The 23,752-nt window shown below is 43.5% G+C and overlaps 1 protein-coding gene across 5 annotated transcripts in view; it reads right to left on the bottom strand.

Annotated features, from left to right (window-relative positions):
* Nucleotides 1-23,752, bottom strand: part of DOCK1 (dedicator of cytokinesis 1) — a 266,167-nt gene that overhangs the window by 93,116 nt on the left and 149,299 nt on the right. For all 5 annotated transcript variants that reach the window (XM_058841868.1, XM_058841871.1, XM_058841867.1 and 2 more), the window contains exon 29: nucleotides 20,214-20,308. In XM_058841868.1, coding sequence (XP_058697851.1) covers nucleotides 20,214-20,308 — 95 coding nt within the window. The remainder of the gene's footprint in view (nucleotides 1-20,213; nucleotides 20,309-23,752) is intronic.

The raw sequence follows: 23,752 nt of genomic DNA, 5'->3' as shown, positions 1-23,752 counted from the left end.
TTCTTTTTCCCTTTTTAAACTTTTTTAGCAGAACTCTGCGCTACTTTTTTAGGTTTCTTTCAAATCAATATAACTCACCAAAATCTCATTACAAAAAAAGATAAGTATTTACACTGAGTTCCTGATAAAAGAGAAAAAAGCATGAAATTATTCACTTTGCACCATCTTAATTCTGTATCTGTGAAATAAATTTAAAACAGGATAAAAACAACTTGTGCAGAAACATTTAAAGCTTTTCACAGAGCAAGGAAAAACCACATTTTTTCCCCCCTCCAATGATCTGTAGAGTCAGATATTGAGCACAAATTCCAACCAATCTTTTCAAAACTTGGGCTTTAATTTCCTCTTTCCTTTTAATCTCTGAGCTGCCCTGGCTCAGGTATAAATAATAATATAAATAATAAAGAACCCAAGTGCAGATTCCAGGTGTTGCTGCCCTGGGAGGATGGGAATGAGCTCTCCAGGGCAGCTCAGCAGCCTCAGCATTTCCCCCATCCCAACAGCACTCCCAGAGCCAGGGAATTTATCATTCAGGGGAAAAAAGGGAATCCTGAATGTTTTGTGAGCTGAAAATGGACAAAGCAATTTCTTGGTGCAGTCAAGGAGATCTCAAGGACACAACGTTCACCTGGAAACCCAGAGGCAGTGCTGGTGAGTGAACTGCAAAATATCCCAGCCAGGATAAAAAGTCATTTTCATAAATATGACATTTTAATTATCCTATTATTTGCAGAACAAAAGATTTACATGGTGGGGTAACAGAATCTCATAAATTTAAGTTTGATATTTAAGGCTGTGCAACCGACACACAGAGATTAATCTAAGAAAAATTGGGCATGGAGGGGAAAAAACAGGTGACCAAGATTGAATTCTTAATTTTTACTTTTTTTTTTCTTTTTTGTGTTAGAAAAGTTAATAAAAAATTAGGATCATTGTTGGATCACAGCTTGGATGAGGTGTTGATCAGCCTGAGATAGTGGAAGTGTCCCTGCCTGTGGAATGAGATGGGATTTAAGGTTCTTCCAACCCAAACCATTCTGGGATTCTGTGACTGCACCCTGAACAGTTTGCTCATGTACTCAACAGCAAAAACGCAGCACTCAGAGAGTAAATAATTACATACATTAATCAAACCACAAGCAATTAATCAATATCCAGGGGGGAGAACAACAACAACAACAAAAAAAAAATAAACCAGAAAAAACCCACCAAAAAAATGCCAAACAAACAAGCAAAAACCCCAACAAAAGTCAAATTATTTCAAGTGAAAAATGAAGAATTTGTGTAGGGAAATTTAGATCCACACAGTAACACATTTAAATGGCTGTAACTGTGTTCCAGTGGACAAACAGTGACTAAAAAACCTCTTTTTCTGCTCTTGGTGCATCCTAAGTTCATCATTCTGAATTTCCTGATTGATGCACCAAACTTAGTGATACAAAACCAGAGAGCAACACAAGATGAAACCTTTACATGGTAATTTTCTCTCGAAGCATAAAGAAACCAAACCACGTAAATCTCCTTTTTCTTTTTAATATATTTTTTAAAAAAGGCTTTTGAGGATTGTTCCTCTGCTAAAGCTCCTGAAAGAACTTTCAGCACTCCCAAATCCAGCCCTGGCTTTGTAAGATGTAATACTTACATCCCAAACAGGCTTATGCACTGCGTGGAAAGAATTAATTTATTATTAAAGAGCACTGGGGAGGAGGCAAAAAACACCTAAAAACCTAAAGAAAACTGCTTCAGTGTCTCTGAAATGTCATTTATTAACACAGCTGGGAATGAGTTGTGGTAACTCTTGGAGTACATGGACAGGACAAGACAGGATGAGAGGAAATGGCCTCAAGTTGTCCCAGAGGAGGGTCAGGTTGGATACTGGGAAAGTTTCTTCTCTGAAAGGAGCTCCCCATCCCTGGAGGGATTTAAGAGCTGTGTGGATGTGGAGCTGGTGGCCTTGGCAGTGCTGAGGGAATTGGACTTGATGGTCCTGAAGGGCTTTTCCAACCTAAACTGGAAGTCTGGTTCTAGGACTCCATGGATTCATCCTTCCTGACCATGCACAGCTGCCACGTTTGCAGCCTCAGGAACATCTCCCAAAAATCAGATGGAGGAAAGAGAACCTTCAGCTTTTCCTATAAATCACAGAATCCCACACTGGTTTGGGTGGGAAGGGACATTAAAGCCCATCCCATTCCACTCCCTGCCACGGCAGGAACACCTTGCACTGTCCCAGGCTGCTCCAAGCCCTGTCCAACCTGGACTTGGACACTTCCAGAGATCCAGAGGCAGCCACAGCTCCTCCAGGGCCTCCTCATCCTCACAGGGACACCTCCCTCCCAATATTCCACCTTATCCTGCCTTTTTACAGCTTAAGGCCATTCCCCCCCTGTCCTGTCCCACTCCTTAACCCAGCAAATCTCTTCTACTGCACAAGAACCTGCCCTTGGCACCCACCAAGCTTTCACAGCATTTATTTGCTATTTAACATATCTATCCACAAAACACAACCCAGCCCTTCTGGATTTTCAACTGAATGAGCTGAAAAACTTGGAAAAACCTCATGTGCCCGTAAACCTCATCTCAATCTGCCCATCTCAGCTAATTGTGGTGCATCATTATCTCATTCCATGTGAGACATCCCTGACAGACTGAACTGAGCTTCCCCAGATCTGGAGATTAATTTCCATGACTGGCGAGTCTTGGAGCCGTAGTGCTCATCCCACACCCACATCTCTGCCCAAAACCCACTCCAGGGTGTGATAAAACAACCCCTGTCTATTTATCAGCTCTAACAAAGCTCTCCCCGAATTAAATCACAGCCAGCTCCGTGTTTCATCCATCACACTCGTACAGGGAGGATCTCCATGTCAGAACAAGGGACCAGCTTTAACAGAAACATGTAAGTAGAAGGGATTAGATATTTTACAGCAGAGAGAACAGCGAGCTCTGATACAAATCTCCATGTACGAGCAAAGTTTACAAATTTCAATCAAATCCAGGTTAAGCATAAAATGGAGGAGTCGGTCACGTCAGGAGAGCACAAAACTCAACAGTGCCTTTGCACTCCAGCTTCAGTGGAGTTGTTATTTCCCACCAACTTTCAGACCAAACAAATTAGCAATTCATGCTACAGATGTCAGAAGTTACAGAGGAAATTAATGCAACAGTCGAGCTGAAATGAGACTGAGGAAAATATAAATATTGTTATTTTCCCTGTGGACTTGTACGTCCACACACCGAGTTCTGCTTTGTGAAGATAATATCCTGAAAGTGCTCAACAAAGCATGAAAAAATAAATACCTAAACTTATTAATTTTTTTTTTAAATGCACATGAGTGTTGAGGTTTTGGGGTTTTTCTTAAAGATTTAATATTGAAGGATTTGATATAAATTTGTCATTGGAAATACTCCAGTTTTCTTCTAAGGGGTTCTATTCCATGAGTTTTGACTAATGCAAATAATAGGTTTGAAATCCTGATGAAGAGTGAAACAAAATCAGTTCTAAGCTAAAAATCCAACAAGTACTGCATCGATGGGACAAGGGAAAATGGCATTAAGCAGAAGGAAAGTGGATTCCTATGGAATTTTGGGCAGGAATTGTCCCTGGCAGGGTGGGCAGGCCCTGGCACAGGTGCCCAGAGCAGCTGGGGCTGCCCCTGGATCCCTGGCAGTGCCCAAGGCCAGGCTGGACATTGGGGCAGGGGAAGGTGTCCCTGCTGTGGTTGGGGTGGAACAAGATTTATCTTTATGGTTCTTCCCTATCCAAACCATTCCATGGCTCTGTGAAATACGAAGCACAGGATGGAAATCCAGTGTGGAATCTCCATATTCATACAAAACAATCAACAGTTTTAGTCTATTTCCAAATTTCCTATTAGCAGCTCTGATGTCAGAATTTAAAGCACACTTTCTATGCTGGATGAATAAATTTCATATGCCAGCATAAATTTTTCATGATTCCTTCATAAATTCCTCATTTCTTGTTGTCAGTTGTCTTGGCAGAAGCTAAAATATAGGAAGCTGTAAAAACGTCGATCTGCTTTAATTAAGCCAACTGCCTCCTTCCAGTGGTGTTTGACAAGCCCTGGGTGAGGCTATAGATCACCCAGAACACACAGCAAACAGTGCAAGGGCCTTTTAAAGATAAATACAGAGAATTTCAAACCCCACCTCACCCCTGACTGGTTGGTGACCATCTCACAACTCCCTCGGGTTTTCCATTCCTTGTTTGGGATTCCTGAGCTCTGAGCAGCAAAGCAGAGAGGGGGATTTTCACCCTCTGCAGTCCAGAGGCAAGAGTTTACTACAATGGTGGATTTTTTTCATTAGGCCTGATCAGAAAACTGTAAATTGAAAGAGGAGAAATGAAGCAGTGGGTTCCAATCTGGAGTACTGCAAACGGGTCTGGGGCCCTCAACGTGAGGACATGGAACTGTTGAAGGAAGTCCTGAGGAGGCCACAAAGTTGATAGAGGCTATGGAGCACCTCCACGATGGAGACAGGGTGGGACAGCTGGGATTGCTCACCTGGAGAAGAAAAGGTGGTGTGGAGACCTCACAGCACCTTGCACCACCTAAAGGGGCTCCAGGGAAACCAGAGAGGGACAATTCACCAGGAACTGGAGAGGCATGTCACCCTGAAAACTCAGCTTCTGAGCTTGCTGACATGGTTTTCTAAGGACAGTAACTGTAAACATAGATATGTGTACATTCCTTCTGTTCCACGTCTTGTGATGGGCATCTCTCATGGCCAGTGCAGTGAGAAAGTGTTATCCTGACCATCCAATCCCTGGCTGTGGTCAGGAGCCTATAAATCCTGGGGGGGAAAATAAACTCTGCTCTTTCCTTCACCACACCTCGACCTGTGCCTGTGTGATCTGTTCATCTTCAGCGGTAACAGAGGCAGGACAAGGAGGAGTGGGTACAAACTGCCAGAGGGCAGGGTTAGGTGAGGTTTTGGGCAGGAATTGTTCCTGGCAGGGTGGGCAGGGCCTGGCACAGGTGCCCAGAGCAGCTGGGGCTGCCCCTGGATCCCTGGCAGTGCCCAAGGCCAGGCTGGACATTGGGGCTGGAGCAGCTGGGACAGGGGAAGGTGGAACTGGTGGAATGGGATGAGCTTTAATGCCCTTTCCAATCCAAACCATCCTGTGGGTCCATGATTCCAGGCAGAGTGAGAATCCCCTCATCAAGAGACAATCACAGCAGAGCTCAGAACGTGCTCTCCAAGGAGAACCAAACTCCCTTCCTTCGCTTTCCTCTATGCTCTTCCCAAGGAACAGAGCACCAGATGATCCCTGAGATGCTCCTCCAGCATGGGATCCTATAATTCCATGATATATTCCATATCCACTGCTCAAAAGACATTCCAGAAGGGCCCAGAGAGCGTCCCTCAAGGAGCACCAAGGCCCCACTGCTCCCTCAGCAGTGTCAGAACATGGTGAGGGAAAAAGAGGCTTTGGAGCTTTGGACAAACTGGAAAAGATGAAGAATAATTCTTAAAGAGCCTAAAATCCTTAAATTCTGTCAAAAACACTGAAAATTACAGGTTTATCTGGAACAGATAACTGGCTAAGAAATATTTACAGGGATACAAACTCTGGTAAGTGCTGAATGCACATCTCTAAGTCTAAAAAGTGTTTGAGGCTACACCAAAACAGGAAAGTACAGCCCAGGATACACCAAATATCAGGTAATAACTGTGCTTCATACCTCAAAAAATGGAAATATTTTTCCTTAAGAAACATTTTTCCTTGTTTTACTTGAGGAGATGCAACTGAAGTGGTTGTGGAAGGAGCACATTGTCAAAAATAGTCTGACAAATAACAAGTCCGTGTTCAAGAACTTACAGAAAACATGTTTGGTTTTGACAGTTGGCAATTTCACTTTGATTTTTAAAAATGAAACATAGTTTCTGCATGAGAAGATGCAAAACAGTCCAGAAGGAAGAACATGAGACAAGTGTGGGAAGGAGAGTGAATCCTCACAAAGGCATCGTAGTATCACACCTCCCTTAAAAACCTCACTGACGCGAACTTGCAACTGAAACTCATCCCAGAAATGTTTCTGTTTGGGTATCTTTATCAGGGAACTGGCAGAAAATCCTCAATTATCTTTTCCTGCATCTTTTTCTGTTACACCTCACATAGTGCAGATCTGACCAGACCAGCTACAGGCAAATCATACAAAGTAAATATAATTTAACAGCCAAACACAGAGAGGAACAAACCCAGGGCGTGCCTGAGCCCTCAGAAGGAAAATTCCAGCATTAAGAAGTACATAATGTCATAAAGATGATTTTTTGTTAACACAGAATCACTGCTCCTCTGTCTGTGACAGGAACCAAAATATATTTTCAGATGGAAGATGAGAAAAAATAAATTAAATTAGAAACGGGGAGGATACAACTGTTGAAAGCCTTCCCTACTTCCTGTGCAGTTTGTTTGTCCATCCATCCATCCATCCATCCATCCATCCATCCATCCATCCATCCATCATCCATCCATCATCCATCATCCATCATCCATCCATCATCCATCCAGCCATCATCCATCATCCATCATCCATCATCCATCCATCATCCATCCATCCATCCATCCATCCATCCATCCATCCATCCATCCATCATCCATCCATCCATCATCCATCATCCATCATCCATCATCCATCCATCATCCATCCATCCATCCATCCATCCATCCATCCATCCATCCATCCATCATCCATCCATCCATCATCCATCCATCCATCACCCATCATCCATCCATCATCCATCCATCCATCATCCATCCATCCATCACCCATCATCCATCCATCCATCCATCATCCATCATCCATCATCCATCATCCATCCATCATCCATCATCCATTCATCCATCATCCATCCATCCATCCATCATCCATCCATCATCCATCCATCATCCATCATCCATCCATCATCCATCCATATCCATCCATCCATCATCCATCATCCATCCATCCATCATCCATCCATCCATCATCCATCCATCATCCATCATCCATCCATCATCCATCCATCCATCATCCATCATCCATCCATCCATCCATCCATCCATCCATCATCCATCCATCATCCATCATCCATCCATCATCCATCCATATCCATCCATCCATCATCCATCATCCATCCATCCATCATCCATCCATCCATCCATCCATCCATCCATCCATCCATCCATCATCCATCCATCCATCATCCATCATCCATCCATCATCCATCCATCATCCATCCATCCATCATCCATCCATCCATCCATCCATCCATCCATCCATCATCCATCCATCCATCCATCCATCCATCATCCATCCATCCATCCATCCATCCATCCATCCATCATCCATCCATCCATCATCCATCCATCCATCATCCATCATCCATCATCCATCCATCCCAGTCAAGGAGGACTCAGCAGGAGCCCATCTGGTGGCCTCAATTCACAGAGTTTTTGAGGATGAGCTGACTCACCCCATGCTGTGATGCATTTCATTGTTCATGTTCCAGAAGTCTTCTCCTGCCCTGTGCATTCCCACCGAAGTGCTGCTGCACCTGCATCCCGGGTTCCCCAGCAGGCAGAGCTTTAGTGCTGGCTCTGCACCAGCTGCAGGGGACACCTGATCCAGCAGAGAGCTGCCCAAGGCAACCAAACTGCCCAAAACTTCCCAAACTGAGCCAGGGGGTGATGCTGTACCCCAGGAGTGCCGGGGGTTATGGAGAGGTGGCTCTGTCACCCGGCAGCTCCACAGGGAATGGGAGCAGAGCTGGGAGCAGGGATCAGGTGCTCCAGTTCAGCTCCCTCTCTCTGAAGCCACTGGCAGAGAGAGACTTTTCATGGCACGGATAACCAGAGTGACCTGAGCAATGACAGCTTTCACACCTTCTGCAGCAGCCATCCATTATTATTCTTCCCTTTTCCTGGAGCTGCTGGCAAACAGCAAACAACTCCCACAAAGGGCAGGTGGGTGCTCTCCCCAGTCTCCAGACAAGGGCTCAGGGAAGCTGAAGTCAGGCAGGGGTGGGGAAGGTCACAGCAGGAACAGCAAAGACATTTCCAGAGTGCCTGGATGCTCTGGATGCAGGCTGGGAACATGGACAGGCTCAGGGAAAGATGGAAGGTGCAGGGAAATGCCCTTCCCCCATCCAGGACAAAAAAAAAGTCTGAAAAAGCTGAGAGAGCAAAGTGCCTGTCCCAGGCAGAGCAAATCCAAACAGATCCCTGAACACACTGACAGCAAATTCCCTCTGCAGCTCAACAGGTGTTTGGTGAATGTTTATATACAAGGAATTTAAAGAAGAAAAAGGTTTGCTTTTAATATCTTTCATGTTATTGCTTTGAACATCCCAAATGAAAAACATGCTGGAAGTTTAAAGTTCAGCCACTCAAGGAACAGGATTTGCACAGTGTGTGCCTCAGGATGGATATTTTCTAACACAAATGATAAACTATATCCATCAACTGGAACCTAAAGATTCTCTCATTTTGGTTAATGATAAAAAAAATCAAGAATTTACCTTCTCAGTTCAGCCTGTTCATCCCAAGATCCAGAAATCTCTCTGTTTTACTACCTGCACATGTCTGCTTTCCTGTAACACTTTGATGGAAAAGGAGAAACATCCATCAAGAAAGGCTGAGCTCAAGCTCTGCCTGCAATGCATTGAGAGAGAGAGAAGATGACTTTTCAGTGCTTATATTCACTGATATAAACCTTCAAACTGGTGATAGCCAGTGATCTGGCACCTCTTTTCTCCCTGAATATGCTTTGAACTCTTCCTGTCCTACAATCACCCATTTGTTATGTCAGAGCAGGAATAATTTCCTTTTTATTTAAAAAAAAAACCTCTCCAGTTTTTCCTATAGCAGCTGAGCTTTCTCATACTCCAACTATAAAAGCTTGTTTTCTAGAATATGTTCATGAAATATTTCTGATCCTAAAATTTAATAACCCCAGAAAAGGCCTTGCTGGCTTTTTAAGCATTGAGGCTGCTGCTCTCAGAAGCCAAAACGCTGCACCATTGTCAGCCACTGAAAAAGGTGAATATTCAGAAAAGGAATGTGTTGGCAAGGTAAAAGCAAGCAGGGTTTTAGGAATATTTTACCCAAACTGTATTAAATTATTAACTGGTTTGGACATTATTCTTGTGAATTATTAAAAAAATACTACATTAAGAGCAAAGTACTGGTTTATAGTATGTACAATATCTCTGTTTAGTCAAGCTGCTCTAAGTGCTGAAAATCCTGGAGTCACTCATTGATGGTCAAACCCCTGGAATTTCAGTGCAAAGCTCACTACAGAAATCTGAATTCCACTCTAACAGCCAAAAATGCATTTAAGCCTGAAAATCATATCCAAACAACCATTTTTTGTTACTTTTCAAGACTGAAATATGGTGGTTTTTTTACAATACTGGAAAAGATGAATAAACCCCAAGTGTGATAAAGCAGCCCATATTTCACTCCCTGGGTATTTTTAAATGGGCAATGGTAGTAACTGAAATGATCCTGATGTGGAAAAACAATGATTTGAAGTGAAAAGTTTCCACACCTTCCTTGTTAAAAATAAACATCACGTGGTGTTAGCTTTGACTTGGTAAAAATGGAACCCTGCTTTGGGATTTAACACCTTCAGCTTTATTTAATTACCTCCTTCACGCTGCTGCTTTTATAAGCACCAAGTGTTCCCACATGGTGTTCATGCCTTACATCCTGTGCTAAAAACATCCCAGAACGTTCAGATTTGGGGCTGTGACGTGGACACCCTTCCTGGGGGGGTTAAATGCGCACAAAAATGTGCAGCCAGGGCACCAAAATTCCAATTATTAACTGGAATGCCACATCCAGGGGGGTACCAAGGTAGAACATTTTTCCCTTCCACCACAGAATAATGGGATTATTTAGGTTGGAAAAGCCCTCAAAGATCATCGAGTCCAACCTGGAATTCCAAAGCCACGCCTGACCCGTGTGCCCAGGTGCCACCAGGATGCTCCATGGTCGTTGGATTCCCACCACCAAAGGGCAGCATCATCATTTTCTCACTCTTAGCTTGGGTCTTCATCAGTCTTACCTTAATTAGTTTTAGTTTGGGTCTTCATCAGTCTTATCTTAATTAGTCTTAGTTTGGGTCACACGTCCCAAGGATTATTTTTCCTGTGGGAACACACAGAGCAAAACTCCTCGGGGTGGTCCCAAGGAATGTGGTGCTGCAGGCACCAAAACTGGCTCTGAGGAGCCAGGAAAAGCAGAATAAAGCTGGAAAAGTCCCCAAAGCTCCATGAAATGAGAAAGCAAATACTTGGATGCAGCTTCATCCCAAACACCCACACTGGTACAATAATGTGGATTCAAATGTTCATGAGCTCATCCTAGAGAGAGCAAAGCTTTGAGTATCTACACACCAGGGCCTCTGGAGGGGGTTCAGGCAGCAGTGGAGGAAGGAACTTTAGAATCATGAAATAAAATATAAAATTTAAAATGACAGTTAAGGGTTTTTTTCAGTTGTAATTAGGAAATTGTAAGAAAACTTTAAATGAAAGGAAGGCTTACACTAAAGGATCTGTCTGAGGAAATGTAATCTGCCAAGGGTTTCTGCTACTCCTGAAGTAATTAGAGCACAAAACAAGAACCAAAAACATGGAACAACATTATTATCCATCATTTACTGCACAATACATTGGATTCTTCTTGCTTAATTTGATTTAAAAAAACAAAATCATAAAACACAAACTGATAAAGATATTGGCTGCTAAAAGGCTTCTGAGTACAGTCATCCCAAAGCACCTTAATGTCAACCCAGGTTTAGATTCCAGAAGGGAAAATAATATTGGAATCACTGTGTTCCATTTGAAATTACTTTGGCAAGGCTTCTTCAGGTCTCAATTAGCTCTTAGCAGAGAATTACCATGACACACAGGCTAATAACCTCTCACAGCTTTCTTTCAAAACAATGTGTTAAACCCAGCGGCTCTCAACACCGTCAAGATGCAACTTGGGAAAAAAGAGAGGGCAAATAGCCAAAAAAAATGACTTGGCTTTCCAAGGATCTTGTTAAAAACAAAGGAAACCAGACCTGCACTGCATCCTGTGGGTGATGCTTCCAAAAAGTGGGGAGTAAAAAGGAATTTTAAACATTCTCTTGCTTTTTCTTAGGGTAGCAGTTGAGCCACGCTGCCTCTTTCACTCGGCTGTGTGCAGCTCCTGTGCCTTATTTTTCCTTAAAATATCCAATTTCTGAGCCAGTCTGGGAAATGACAGACTGGGAGGTGCCTCTCAACTGCTCGTGACTTTAGAGCAGGTAAAACACCCCAGGGTGACAACCAGCAGGGCAAACTGGTGTTTGGGAGGAGCAGCCACTCCTCCCTGTGATTCCCTGTGAAATATCCTCCATGGAAAAGCCACAGAGTAACGTGGGAAGTCCCCTGGATTAATTGGATTAATTATTCCAAATAACAGTGACAGGATGAGAGGTAACGGCCTCAAGTTGCAAGGGGAGGTTTAGGTTGGATATTAAAGAGAATTTCTTCATGGAAAGGGTTGTCCAGCAAGGTCCTGGTGGAGACCAGACTGGAAATGTTCACAAAATGTGTGGATGTGTCATTTGAGGATGAGGTGGTGCTGCTGGGTTGAGGCTGGACTCAGAACTCAGAGCTCCTCCCCAACCTGAACAATTCTATGATAAACCCACAGATTCCTTGAAGTTCTCCAGCTTTATAAGACAAATTCAAAAGGTTTTGAAGAGATTCAATCTGACCCCACTCCAAGGAGGACAACCAGCTCGTGCCCAGGAATTTTCCAGGTCTAAACCTCAGTGCTGTCTCACCACCTAAAATTCTGTAAGGTGCCAAAAATAGCAAAAATTTCTTCTTTTAACAGAAGATGAAAAAAAAAAACAACTCTAAAAAACCCCTAGTTCACCTTTTTCCCCTTGAACTGAAGAACAGCAGCAGTTGGGATCATTTCATCCCTCTGTGTTTCTCCCTAGTGCAGGAAGAGCTGTTCCCTAACACAATCCTTTGCTTCCAAGTCACTGGAATTTTCTTGTGGCAAATCAAAGCTGAAGAGTCACGGGGCTGCTGCTGAGCAATGAAGGTGGAGCTGATGTTCCACAGTGGTATTTGGGAAGCAAAATTAAAAGCAAGTTGTGCTTTAGGATGAAGAGCACCTGGAACAGCTTTCTCCTGGTTTTACAGAGCTGCCGTGGCTCCGAGATCTCCATTCCTGGCAGGACACAAATCCCATCCACCTTTAGGGATAGGGAAATGTCTTTGTCAAGGAAAGCACAATAATAAAACCCAGAACAAGCAGCATCACAGTGGATGCTGGATGGGGTCACCAGCCCAAGCCCACCTTGCTGCAGGAATCTTCCCAAAAACCCAAGATGGTTCCAAACACACAAAAACCATAATTAAGATGATACAATTTTGATTGTCAAGGTAATTATTTTAGTGCTGGAAATCATTATTCCACCTCTAGACCCCAGGAGGGATTAATCATGACCTAAATAGATGGAAGGAGTGCTCAAAAAAGGAGCAGATGGGTTTGGGAGGGCTGGGACATCTCACACCCCCATCCCAACACTGGCAGCTTCACCGGGCGCTTCTCAGAATCCCAGACTGGATTGGCTGGGAAAGACCTTAAATCTCATCCCATTCCCAGCCCTGCCATGGCAGGGACATCTTCCCCTATCCCAGGTTGCTCCAAGCTCCATCAACCTGGCCCTGGACACTTCCAGGGATCCAGGGGCAGCCACAGTTGCTCTGGGAATTCTATCCCAGCCCCTCACCATCCTCACAGGGAACAATTTCTTCCCAAAATCCCACATAACTCTGCCCTCCTTCCATGACTTTTCCATCATAAATGATCACAGATTACAGAAATTAAGGAGAAAACCAGATCATGAAATCCAGTGGGCTGCCCCAACTGCTCATCACCTCTCACAACCACACCATTGGCAAGATTCCACCAATTCCAGGGACATTTGTAACTCCAAAAGCTGGGAGAAAACCACCTGCTATGGGGTGGAAACCATCAAGGGAAAAGAGGCCCTGCTGAAGAATATTCCTTCAAGGAATCTCAGCTCTTTGAATTAGAAAATACCCTGTTATTTCAAACACAGTCAAGTACATTCATTTTCCTCCCAGGTGCAGTTAATCTGACAGGTACAATGCTAAAGCAAAAATCCTGCAAGGTCTTTCCTGAAAAGGTCAGTACATTATGCAACGGGGTTTTATGGACAGCAAAAAACATCCCTGCTTGTAGAGAAATTTTAGATGATTTCTCAATGTGCATTCATGTCTTTTATTCCCAGATGAAGAGCAAACTTTGGGGCACTCAAGTTAATTTTGAGAACTGGCTCCTAAGGAAGTTACAAGCTTTGAAAATTGTTATTCTCAGTCTATACATGGGAAATAGTGGGAGTGTTTTGTACAGAGAGAAATACTCAGCACTAAAGAAAAACAAAATTGCTCCCATTTGAAGTCTTATTGCATTCCAGCCCTGAATTAAATTATTGGATTGTTCAAGCTGCATGTCTGGACTCTTAAACTTTCTAAGTAAGAACAGAGTCCTGTAGGAAATGCATTAATAGTCAGGAAAAGTAGCAGCAATTCCTTCTAATCCAAGCTTTTTGTACTGTTCAAACTCTTCTTGAAACAATGCATCCCTTGGCCTCCTAAAACATAATTGCATTTCAAACACTTCCTTCATCCCAATTCCAATTTGGAAATGTAAATCAGTTACCCTATTCCACTAAAACATATATTGAGGAAATATTTAAGTGATCAGGGCCCAGTTATAAATTCAGATTTTCAAGTAACATCCACTAGTCATAAAATTGAGTGGTAAAGGCTGGAAAAAAACCTTTAAGGTCATCGAGTCCAACCCTCATCCCATCTTGTTCCAGATGTTTTTGGAACACTTCCAGGGATGGGGACTCCACCACTGCCCTGGTGAATGCTTGACAACCCTTTCCATGAAGGAATTTTCCCTCATCTCCCATCTAAACCTCCCCTGGAGCAATGTAAGGCCATGAACAATGTCTTTGAACATGGAATTAACACAGGCTTGAACCCATGATGGGATTTGGGAAATGAAATGATGATTTAAAAGCTTTTTTCTGCTCCCTCCACCCCAATCCCATAGATTTAATTTCACCTGATAGGCTGTGAAACTGTGGGGCACCCTGCTCTTCCTGTAGTTTTCAATCCAGAAGCTTTGCCATCCTTCTGGCCTCTTTTTCCCTGTTACAAAAACTACCCCTCATCCAGCAGGAGCTTGGGATGGATTTTAAATGAGAGCTTTTGCACTTGCACTCATCTGATGGATGCAACTTGACTGGTCAATTATGTAAGTGCAAAGAGCCTATTTTCATACATTTATTAAAACCATCCTGCTTTTGTTTCCATAAGCCTGCCTCAAACCCAGCAGAACATTGCAATTAAGCCAAATTTCCATGAGCTAAACCCTGATTTTAGTTTGGCTTTGGGTGCCTTGTCAGGAAGGATAAACTCAGAGGCTGCTGAAGCCCGAGCTGCTTTTGAAGGTTCCGAGTTCTGCAGAAGTTGCTGCGGTTCCTGACGCGCGTCAGGGTTTGCCCACTGCTGATGGACGGTCACAAACATCACTGGAGGTAATTCTGAGAGCACAGCACGGATCTGACAGGTACTGCTATGACAACCAGGCAGCAGAACTGCCTACATTTCCCTGGAAGCTCCAAAAATAAACATTCCAGGACATGTTTATCCAGAGCATCTCCCTCATCCTTTGTCCTCCTCTTTTCAAGGCTCTTTTTTGGCTCCTCACACAGAAAATTCATGGAGGTTCTGGGCTGGTGGGGTTGAGGGTTGAGGGCATCTTCTCCATGGAAGGTGTGGGGTGGTGGTTTGGATTTGGGAACAGGGGACATAATATGGGAATATTTCAGAGCAGAGGTTGGGGCTGTGACAATTCCCTGAGAACTTTCCCAGTGCCCAACCATCCCTTGGGAAGAAAACTCCTGATATCCAACCTAACCCTCCCTGACACAACAGGTAACACCACCCAGATTCCATCCCCAGGCCAGCTCCATTTCCTCTGAAAAAACCCAAAAAAGCAGAGACAAGAAACCTCATTTTCATCTCATCCCTTTCTCTCCGACTTCAAAAGGCAAAACAAACAGGTATTTTATGTAAATGTGGACATTAGAAACAAAAAATAGAACAGCAAACATCAGATTCCCTTTTCACAGGCAACTCAGCTTCCACTGGCACGGCTGCAGATGAAAGTAGCAGCTACAAATTAATATATCATAAGGTCTTACCAAAGGAACTGAATTGTCTCAAATGCCAAAAGTAAGACCAAAGACTAAATTATTTTCATTTACGGAACCGTAGGGAGGAATTGCTTTCATGTTCTGAGTTATGTGTTTAGGAGGAACCTAAGTTTAGCTTGTCAGCTTCTGACAAAAGTAAACAACGATTTCTAAAACATTTCGGAATCATTTCAAAACATGGTTTCGATGGGGGGAAATGGAAACAAGACAAAATCCCTGCTTTTTTTTGTAACTGCTTTTACAGTTCCAACTCCTGGCGTGTGTTTTCCTGGAGATGCCTGGAATGAAGAATCTGCCTCCAAAGCACTTCCCAGCCCTACCCAGAAACACAGGAAAACTCCCTGATTGTTTAAAACCATTTAATAAAGATATTATGGCTTGAATTGGAATAACTCTTCCTGAAAATGTGGGCACAGACAAACCCTACAGCAGCTGGAATTTAGAGGTGGACAAGTATCCTAAAAGGAATTAGAAAACATTTCCAGCTCCTCCTTACAAGGAGCTGATTCAAAAGCACATTTAATGATCCCTTATCCATCTCTGTCATCCCTCAGTGGGTTTTTTTCCATCTCCTTTCCTTGGATATTGTTGTTTACAGTAAACCAGGGGCTGATCTGGACCAAAATTTGGAAATGAAAGGAAAAGCCACTGCATCAGTTTGAATATTCTCTTCTTTTATCCCTAAAATGAATTCTTTTACCACCAAAATGCTGATCAGGCACCTGCAAACCAATGTCACCTTGAACACACTGGTGGCAATTCTATCAAATTGCTAATTATTGCTATAATTGATATCAAATATCAAATAACACCAAAACCTTGGGCTCTGAACCAACAAACTGCTTTGCTAAAATGAGAATTTTCCTACATTAGACAAGTCAGTAAATCAAATATTTTACAGAAAAAAAAAGGAAAAAATTATCTTGTTAGATATGAAGATTTCTTGTGTTCATTTCAGCATGAAAGGTGGGAACACAGCGTGATACCCTGTGGTGTTGGAACAAAGGCATGGGATGTGATCCCAAACTTGGGATGTGATCCTGAACTTGGGATGTGATCCCAAACTGGGGATGTGATCCCAAACTGGGGATGTGATCCCAAACTGGGGATGTGATCCCAAACTGGGGATGTGATCCTGAACTGGGGATGTGATCCCAAACTGGGGATGTGATCCTGAACTGGGGATGTGATCCCAAACTGGGGATGTGATCCCAAACTGGGGATGTGATCCTGAACTGGGGATGTGATCCCAAACTGGGAATGTGATCCTGAACTGGGGATGTGATCCTGAACTTGGGATGTGATCCTGACCTGGGGATGTGATCCCAAACTGGGGATGTGATCCTGAACTTGGGATGTGATCCTGACCTGGGGATGTGATCCCAAACTGGGGATGTGATCCTGAACTTGGGATGTGATCCCAAACTTGGGATGTGATCCCAAACTGGGGATGTGATCCCAAACTGGGGATGTGATCCCAAACTTGGGATGTGATCCCAAACTGGGGATGTGATCCCAAACTTGGGATGTGATCCCAAACTTGGGATGTGATCCCAAACTGGGGATGTGATCCCAAACTGGGGATGTGATCCCAAACTGGGGATGTGATCCCAAACTGGGGATGTGATCCCAAACTGGGGATGTGATCCCAAACTTGGGATGTGATCCCAAACTGGGGATGTGATCCCAAACTTGGGATGTGATCCCAAACTTGGGATGTGATCCCAAACTGGGGATGTGATCCTGAACTGGGGATGTGATCCTGAACTTGGGATGTGATCCCAAACTGGGGATGTGATCCCAAACTGGGGATGTGATCCCGAACTTGGGATGTGATCCCAAACTGGGGATGTGATCCTGAACTTGGGATGTGATCCTGAACTGGGGATGTGATCCCAAACTGGGGATGTGATCCCAAACTTGGGATGTGATCCCAAACTGGGGATGTGATCCTGAACTTGGGATGTGATTCTGAGCCTGGCACAGCAGTACTGGGAGGTAGGAAAGAGAGAGGACCAAAAACAGGCAGGCAAAGTTTTCAGAGTAATTTCTGTCACTCTTAATGAATGTACAGAATTTTTATATATATAATATACATAAAAAAATATATTTCTATATATTTATCCCACTAGTGAAGGTCAAGAAAATACTATACTAAATTTGAACTAAACTTTTATTTGCAAATATTCCCTGTAATCCAGATATTCACATGCATTTCTCCATTTCCCCTCTTCCCCCATGGCTACAACTTTATCTCATCCAGAGTATGTGAATCCACTGCTTAATCCAGAGTATTTTAATCTGGAAGCAAAGCACTGCAGGAAGAGGAGTTTTAGGAAAAGCCTCCTAAAGAACTGGTCTAAAGGAAGAATTAGAGCTTGATTTCCCAGCTATTTTTATTCTTTTCCCCATTGTTTCACACTACCAGATACATTCCATGCAGGAAACAAATGAAACTGTGAATATATTTAAAGTTTAGTTCCTTTGATTTGGCACAGAAACTGCCCAAGGAGGTGCTTTCAAAAACAACACAAAATTGCACTTTCAGAGTTATTTCTATGGAGGGGACACCACAGCTTTAAAAGACAGAATTTGTTCTTAAATTTCATCTGGTTTTCTTCAATAAAACTTTATAAGGATGAAAATAAATGGAGCAGATGGACAAAACAAGATATTTTACAATACAGCTTTCTGGGTTTGGAAACCACGTTAACTCCAACAGGAAAAATGAAAAGCATGGAAATCAATTGAGAAGCATTTCCAAAGGAGGTGGTGCAATGGGAATGAAAGACTGAAGGAATTAGGGATGAACAACCCTCCTTAGGACATCTGAAGATAATCATCAACACCAAAAAGATTGGGAAATGTTTTTAACTTTAAATACTACTCAGATATTCTAGAGGCACTGAGAGGAGTCAGGAAGAACCAAAGATCATCAGCACATCCCATTTCTGCCTCCTCAGGACTTCATGTTCAGCAGGGGATAAAGACAAAACTATTTTTAAGGATAAAAATTCCAAGCCTCTGTCCTAACTGTGAACCATCGTGCTTTGTATTGCTCCAAATTTTCCATGAGGAACTGCCTGGGGGAAGGATCCCTTTGTGATTTAAGGAAAGAAACAATGCAAGGAAAGGTTCTTTTTGTACCTTTGCTCTTTCATTTGTATGGCCAGAATTTCACAGTGCCAAATAAAAACCAAGGTGAAATCCCCACCCAAGTGAACACTGAGAGGTCACCTGGCAAAAATGTGAAGGGAACACAATTCCAGACTGCTTTGGGTGGGAATGGACCTCAAATCCCACCCATCCCACCCAGCCATGGCAGGGACACCTTCCCCTGTCCCAGCTGCTCCAGCCCCAATGTCCAGCCTGGCCTTGGGCACTGCCAGGGATCCAGGGGCAGCCCCAGCTGCTCTGGGAATTCCATCCCAGCTCCTCCTCACTCTCACAGCCAGGAATTCCTGCCCAAAATCCCATCCAGCCCTGCCCTCTGGCACTGGGAGCCATTCCCTGTGTCCTGTCCCTCCATCCCTTGTCCCCAGTCCCTCTCCAGCTCTCCTGGAGCCCCTTCAGGCCCTGGCAGGGGCTCTGAGCTCTCCCTGGAGCTTCTCCTCTCCAGCTGAGCCCCCCCAGCTCTCCCAGCCTGGCTCCAGAGGGGCTCCAGCCCTGGAGCAGCTCCGTGGCCTCCTGTGATGCTGTCCCTGAGCTCATGTCCCTCCTGTGTCCCAAGGAACACTCCCTGCAGGAACTTTACACATTCCACAGCAATGCCACTTAAGGCATTAACAATGTCCAAACACAAACCCTCCCAATAATCCTGTTCAACCTCTCAGGTAACCCAGAGCTCTCCTGTTCACAGGTAACACACGCTGGGAGACACCAACACCTCCAGCACAGCCTCCAAGAGCTGCTTCCACTCAGAGCTGAAGAAGCAAAACCACTTTCAAAATTAATAAAAAAAGAAATAAATCCAAAGGGCTTCAGATGTTCCTCATTAGCTCTCAAAGGGCTCCTTATTTCAAAGAGCAGGTGCTTCCCAAGCATTCCAAACCAGCAGGAAGAACCCAAAGATGGCTCAATCTCCTGACTCCAATTTATTCAGAATGGATTTTATTAGGGAGTTAAGGAGACTTCAGAAGCCAAGATTAAAGTTATGGTGCATTTTTATAAGGAGAGCAGGAGCTGTGGTTCAGGATTTTATATAAGGAAACGTTGACAACTTTACAGCCATGGTAGCTCCCAGTAAATGCAGAAGAGATTTCTCCAGGCAACTGGTAAATATAATGTTTTTCCCTTATACTTTCATCTCAGTACACATAAAAGCATTTGACACACTTAATAAAATGTCACCAGCATAAAACACTGCACAAAGGAATGCTAAATAATGACAGAACTGCAATTATTGAGGAAAAAAAATGAGCATTAGGAACACTTTCAGCCTCTCTCTCCATTACTGGGGTGGTGGAATTTGGATTTAAAAGCTTTTTTAATTCTTCCTTGTAAGACCAATGAAATCATTTCTGGACATACAACTGTGTACAACACCACCTAATTTGAGGTCATATGCAAAACATGCAATTCATCCTCCAAAGAATAAACTGGAATATTTTAAGATATGGATAGAATTTTACTGCACCTGCAGTTGGCTCCAAAATCCAGGTTCTCAGACTGACGCCACCCTTAATTTTTGGTGGACTCCAAGAGCCCTAAACCAGGCAGCTAAAACGCTCCTCCAGAGCCAATTTTTCAATAATTCTTTGCATCAGAGAAGGAGGAGAAGCCAGGGCAGGCTGGCTGCAGCCTCGTGGTTGCTGTTTCCAAGCAACCCCGTTGTGCCGGAGCAGAGCCGGAGCCGCTGGATGGGGAAAGCTCCGGAGCTTTTCCCTCTGTACTCACTTGTTCTGCATCATGTTCATGATCACCCAGTCCGAGGGATAGACGTTCTTCCCGATCAGGTTCTTGAACATGATGAATGTTTCCATCAGGAAATCCTAAAAGAAGAGATGGTGTTTGGAGAAAAGGGAGCAGGAAACTCCAAGGGATGGCAGCAGTTATTAATGACTGCACTCCCAAGGGGTCTTTGTGTTCTGCTTCCTCAAAAAGCTGTTTTTCATTAAAAACACACCTCAATCCTACTCAAGCACATTTATACATGATGTCCATAAATCCTACAATAATTCCATTTCAGAAATGACAACAACAATAATCCCACATCGAAGCAACCCATGGGATTCATCAAGGCCAAGCACTGGTTCATCAGTTATCCAAAAGGAGATTCTGCTGGAAAAAACATCATTTTTATCATACTATGGACAAAATCTCCCAGTTCCTTCACGTATTGTGACACACCTGTCATGACACACCCTTGGGAAGTTGATAAAAGCACACTGGCTCATGGAAACAGCTAAAAAAACCAAGCTAAATATTTATTTAACCCTTAGGATTGCATTAAAAAAACTCCCTGGAGTCAGGTGATGAATAATCCCTCCCTTCATGGATATTCTCCAAAAATGGAGATTATTTATGTATTAGAATAAAAACACCTTCCAGCTCAAATCACCACCCCCACCTGGGGCAGAGGACAAGAATGGTTTGGACACCCTAAAATTGAGAGGGGCCCTCCCTAAAGGGAGCAGCAGGAATTGCTTCTGCAAGTGAAAACCAGCCCAAGAACAAGTTAATTTATCAGCATAAAGCAATTTATTTCCACTCAGCTATAAACAAACAATTCTTTGGACCAGAAACTTTGTGTACTTTACAATGTAAATCATCTTCTACAATTTGGGAATCTGTAATTGCTATCTAACAATTTCTGTAATATCAAATGCTGCGAGAAAGATAAAGGGGAAAAGAGAACTTCATGCAGAAAGTCCTTGATCCACTTCACACAGAGATGAAAATGGACTTTTATTCCAAGGTTAGAATATCTTCCCTTTGATACAGTTTCTCAGTAATGGTATTTATCTGGTCTATCTTTAAAATGTCAAATGCCTACAAAAAAAATCCCCAATATGTTCCATCGACTGGACTTTTAACTAAGACTGGTTTCCGTGTAACCTTTTCAGTGAGAAACCAGTCTGAAGTCCCTGCTCCCATCAGTCTTCCTTCAGGTCTGGGAGCCAGGATCTTCAGCAGATTTATCTTTTAATCCACTGCTCTGCTCAAATGTTTTCCTGGCTCAGAAATTCCCTGTCAGTGGATGCAGGGAACTGCAGAGATGCTGAGGACAAGGACTGCAGATGAAGAATCCCAGAATCCCTGAATGCTCTGGGTGGGAAGGACCTTAAAGCCCAACTTGTTCCACACCTTCCCCTGCCCCAGCTGCTCCAGCCCCAATGTCCAGCCTGGCCTTGGGCACTGCCAGGGATCCAGGGGCAGCCCCAGCTGCTCTGGGAATTCCATCCCAGCTCCTCCTCACCCTCACAGGGAACAATTCCTTCCCAAAATCCCATCCAGCCCTGCCCTCTGGCACTGGGAGCCATTCCCTGGCTCCTGTCCATCCAGGCCCTGGTAAATATTCTCTCTCCAGGTTTCTTATTTCACAAAGCAAGATGAAACTTCCCCCTCTCTGGAGCCATTCCAGACCCACCTGGACCCTCATGGGGTCTTGGACTGGGTGATTTCCAGAGGTCCCCTCTAACCCCAGCTATTCTGGGTTTACTTCCAGGGCACTGGGCACCACCATGTGCAGAATATTCCTGGTAAAATAGCTCCTCTGTTATTTTACCACACAACATCAGCAAGGATCACAGAATCCCAGAATTGTAAAGTGGCAGAAGAGCCTCAGGAGCAACAAATCCAAGCTCTGACCGTGCCCAGCGAGCCAGATCCTGATTCTCTGGCATGAACAGGATGGAGAGCAAGGCTGGAGCTGCTCCTGGTTCAGATGTCACCACTGTGTGCAGCCACACTCATCCCAGAGCCTTTCCTCCAGCTCAGGAAAATCTGCCTTCATTTAGGAGCTCAAATTGCAGATTTCCCTGCTCATTTTCCCTGTGTTTTGGTGAAAGAATTCCATTGTTGATGATTTGGTTCCTTCCTAAGCCTGGGGGTTCTGACCTACTTTGCTGATTCAGCTCTGCATTTCCATCCCCTGATATTTACATTTTAATAACCCCACGCTCACCCAGCACTTTAAATAATGCTCTGTAACAACTGAGCTAATTATTGATCAAATAAAAGATTCCTGATGCTCACCTGGGGTTTATGCATTCATAATATTGCTCTTTTTTCCATTTTATGGTTCTCATAGAAAAGCAAATGGTTTGGATGAATTATCCTCATTTTATGAGGAAAACTCAGGGTTTTTGAGGGGCTGGGAAGAGAGGGAAGCCACCAGGACAAGAAAAAACTGCTGATTTTCAGTATAACTGGAAGCAAGGCAAACATAAAAACCTGTACTAAAGGAGGAAGGGTTACAACTCCTGCTCTCTCTCCAACTCCAAATACAAATCCTATTTAATAGGAAATAGAATTCACTGCAGGTAAGACCCCTAAAAAATTCCCATGCACTGATGGAAAGGAAACAGCCTGAGCTCATCCTGAGATTCTCCACACAGCAGAACAGTAACAGGAAATTTTTGTCAACTAAACCACACGAGTCTCAAATCAAAATATTTTTTACCAAGTAAAAAGAAGGAAAAAAAATCAGTTAATCCCAGAAACAACCTCCCTGATCTCAGATATTGTTTCATCTCAGGATGACAGCAGAATCACAGATTTGGATTTTACAGAATCACAGCAGAGTTTGCGCTGGAAGGGATCTTAAAGCAAGAAATTCTTCTTTGAACAGACATTCCTTAATAAATCTAAACTCTCTGTTCTGCAGAGAGGTAAAACACTGGTTTTATTGCACTCCACCTCATCTTTTTGCAGATTTTTGAGGCCAAATATGACCATTATAATAATCTAAACCTGCCACCTACATAACACAGACCATAAAGTTTCCTCCAGCACTTCCAGCCCTGAGCTTCCAACCCTGCTTGAGCGAGAGCAGAGGCTGAAGGAAGATTTAAGGGTCTCCAGTGGTGAAAAAGGAATCACAACTTAAGTTTTCCCTTTTTCTTGCCTTTTTTTTTTTTTTTTTTTAAGGAAAAGCTTTTCATTTCTGCCTGGCTGAATTTAGTCTCAGTTCTAAATCACTGCTCTGTGATTAAACTGAATCCTCTGCAATAGGAAGTGCAGTTTTCACCTCCAGTTCTGGGTGTAAAAGCAAAGACTCCTGGATTTCAGTTCAGCTGGGTGAGTCCAGTGAGAGAGGTTCAAAAAACTGTTGGGTTAAAGAAGTGGAAAAACCATGGGGAAAAAAAAAAAAGAAAATTCAGTTTACTCACTGTAGTTCCCTTTACTCACAGGATTAACAATGCTCTGCCATAAAACCTCCACACCTTAATGAATATTATTTAAAATCAGCTCTGAGCTTTAGAGATGCCAGG

This window comes from Poecile atricapillus, chromosome 6 (genome assembly GCF_030490865.1).
Source record: "Poecile atricapillus isolate bPoeAtr1 chromosome 6, bPoeAtr1.hap1, whole genome shotgun sequence".
In the NCBI taxonomy this organism is placed as follows: domain Eukaryota; kingdom Metazoa; phylum Chordata; class Aves; order Passeriformes; family Paridae; genus Poecile; species Poecile atricapillus.
This window is presented reverse-complemented; position numbering and strand designations above follow the sequence as displayed.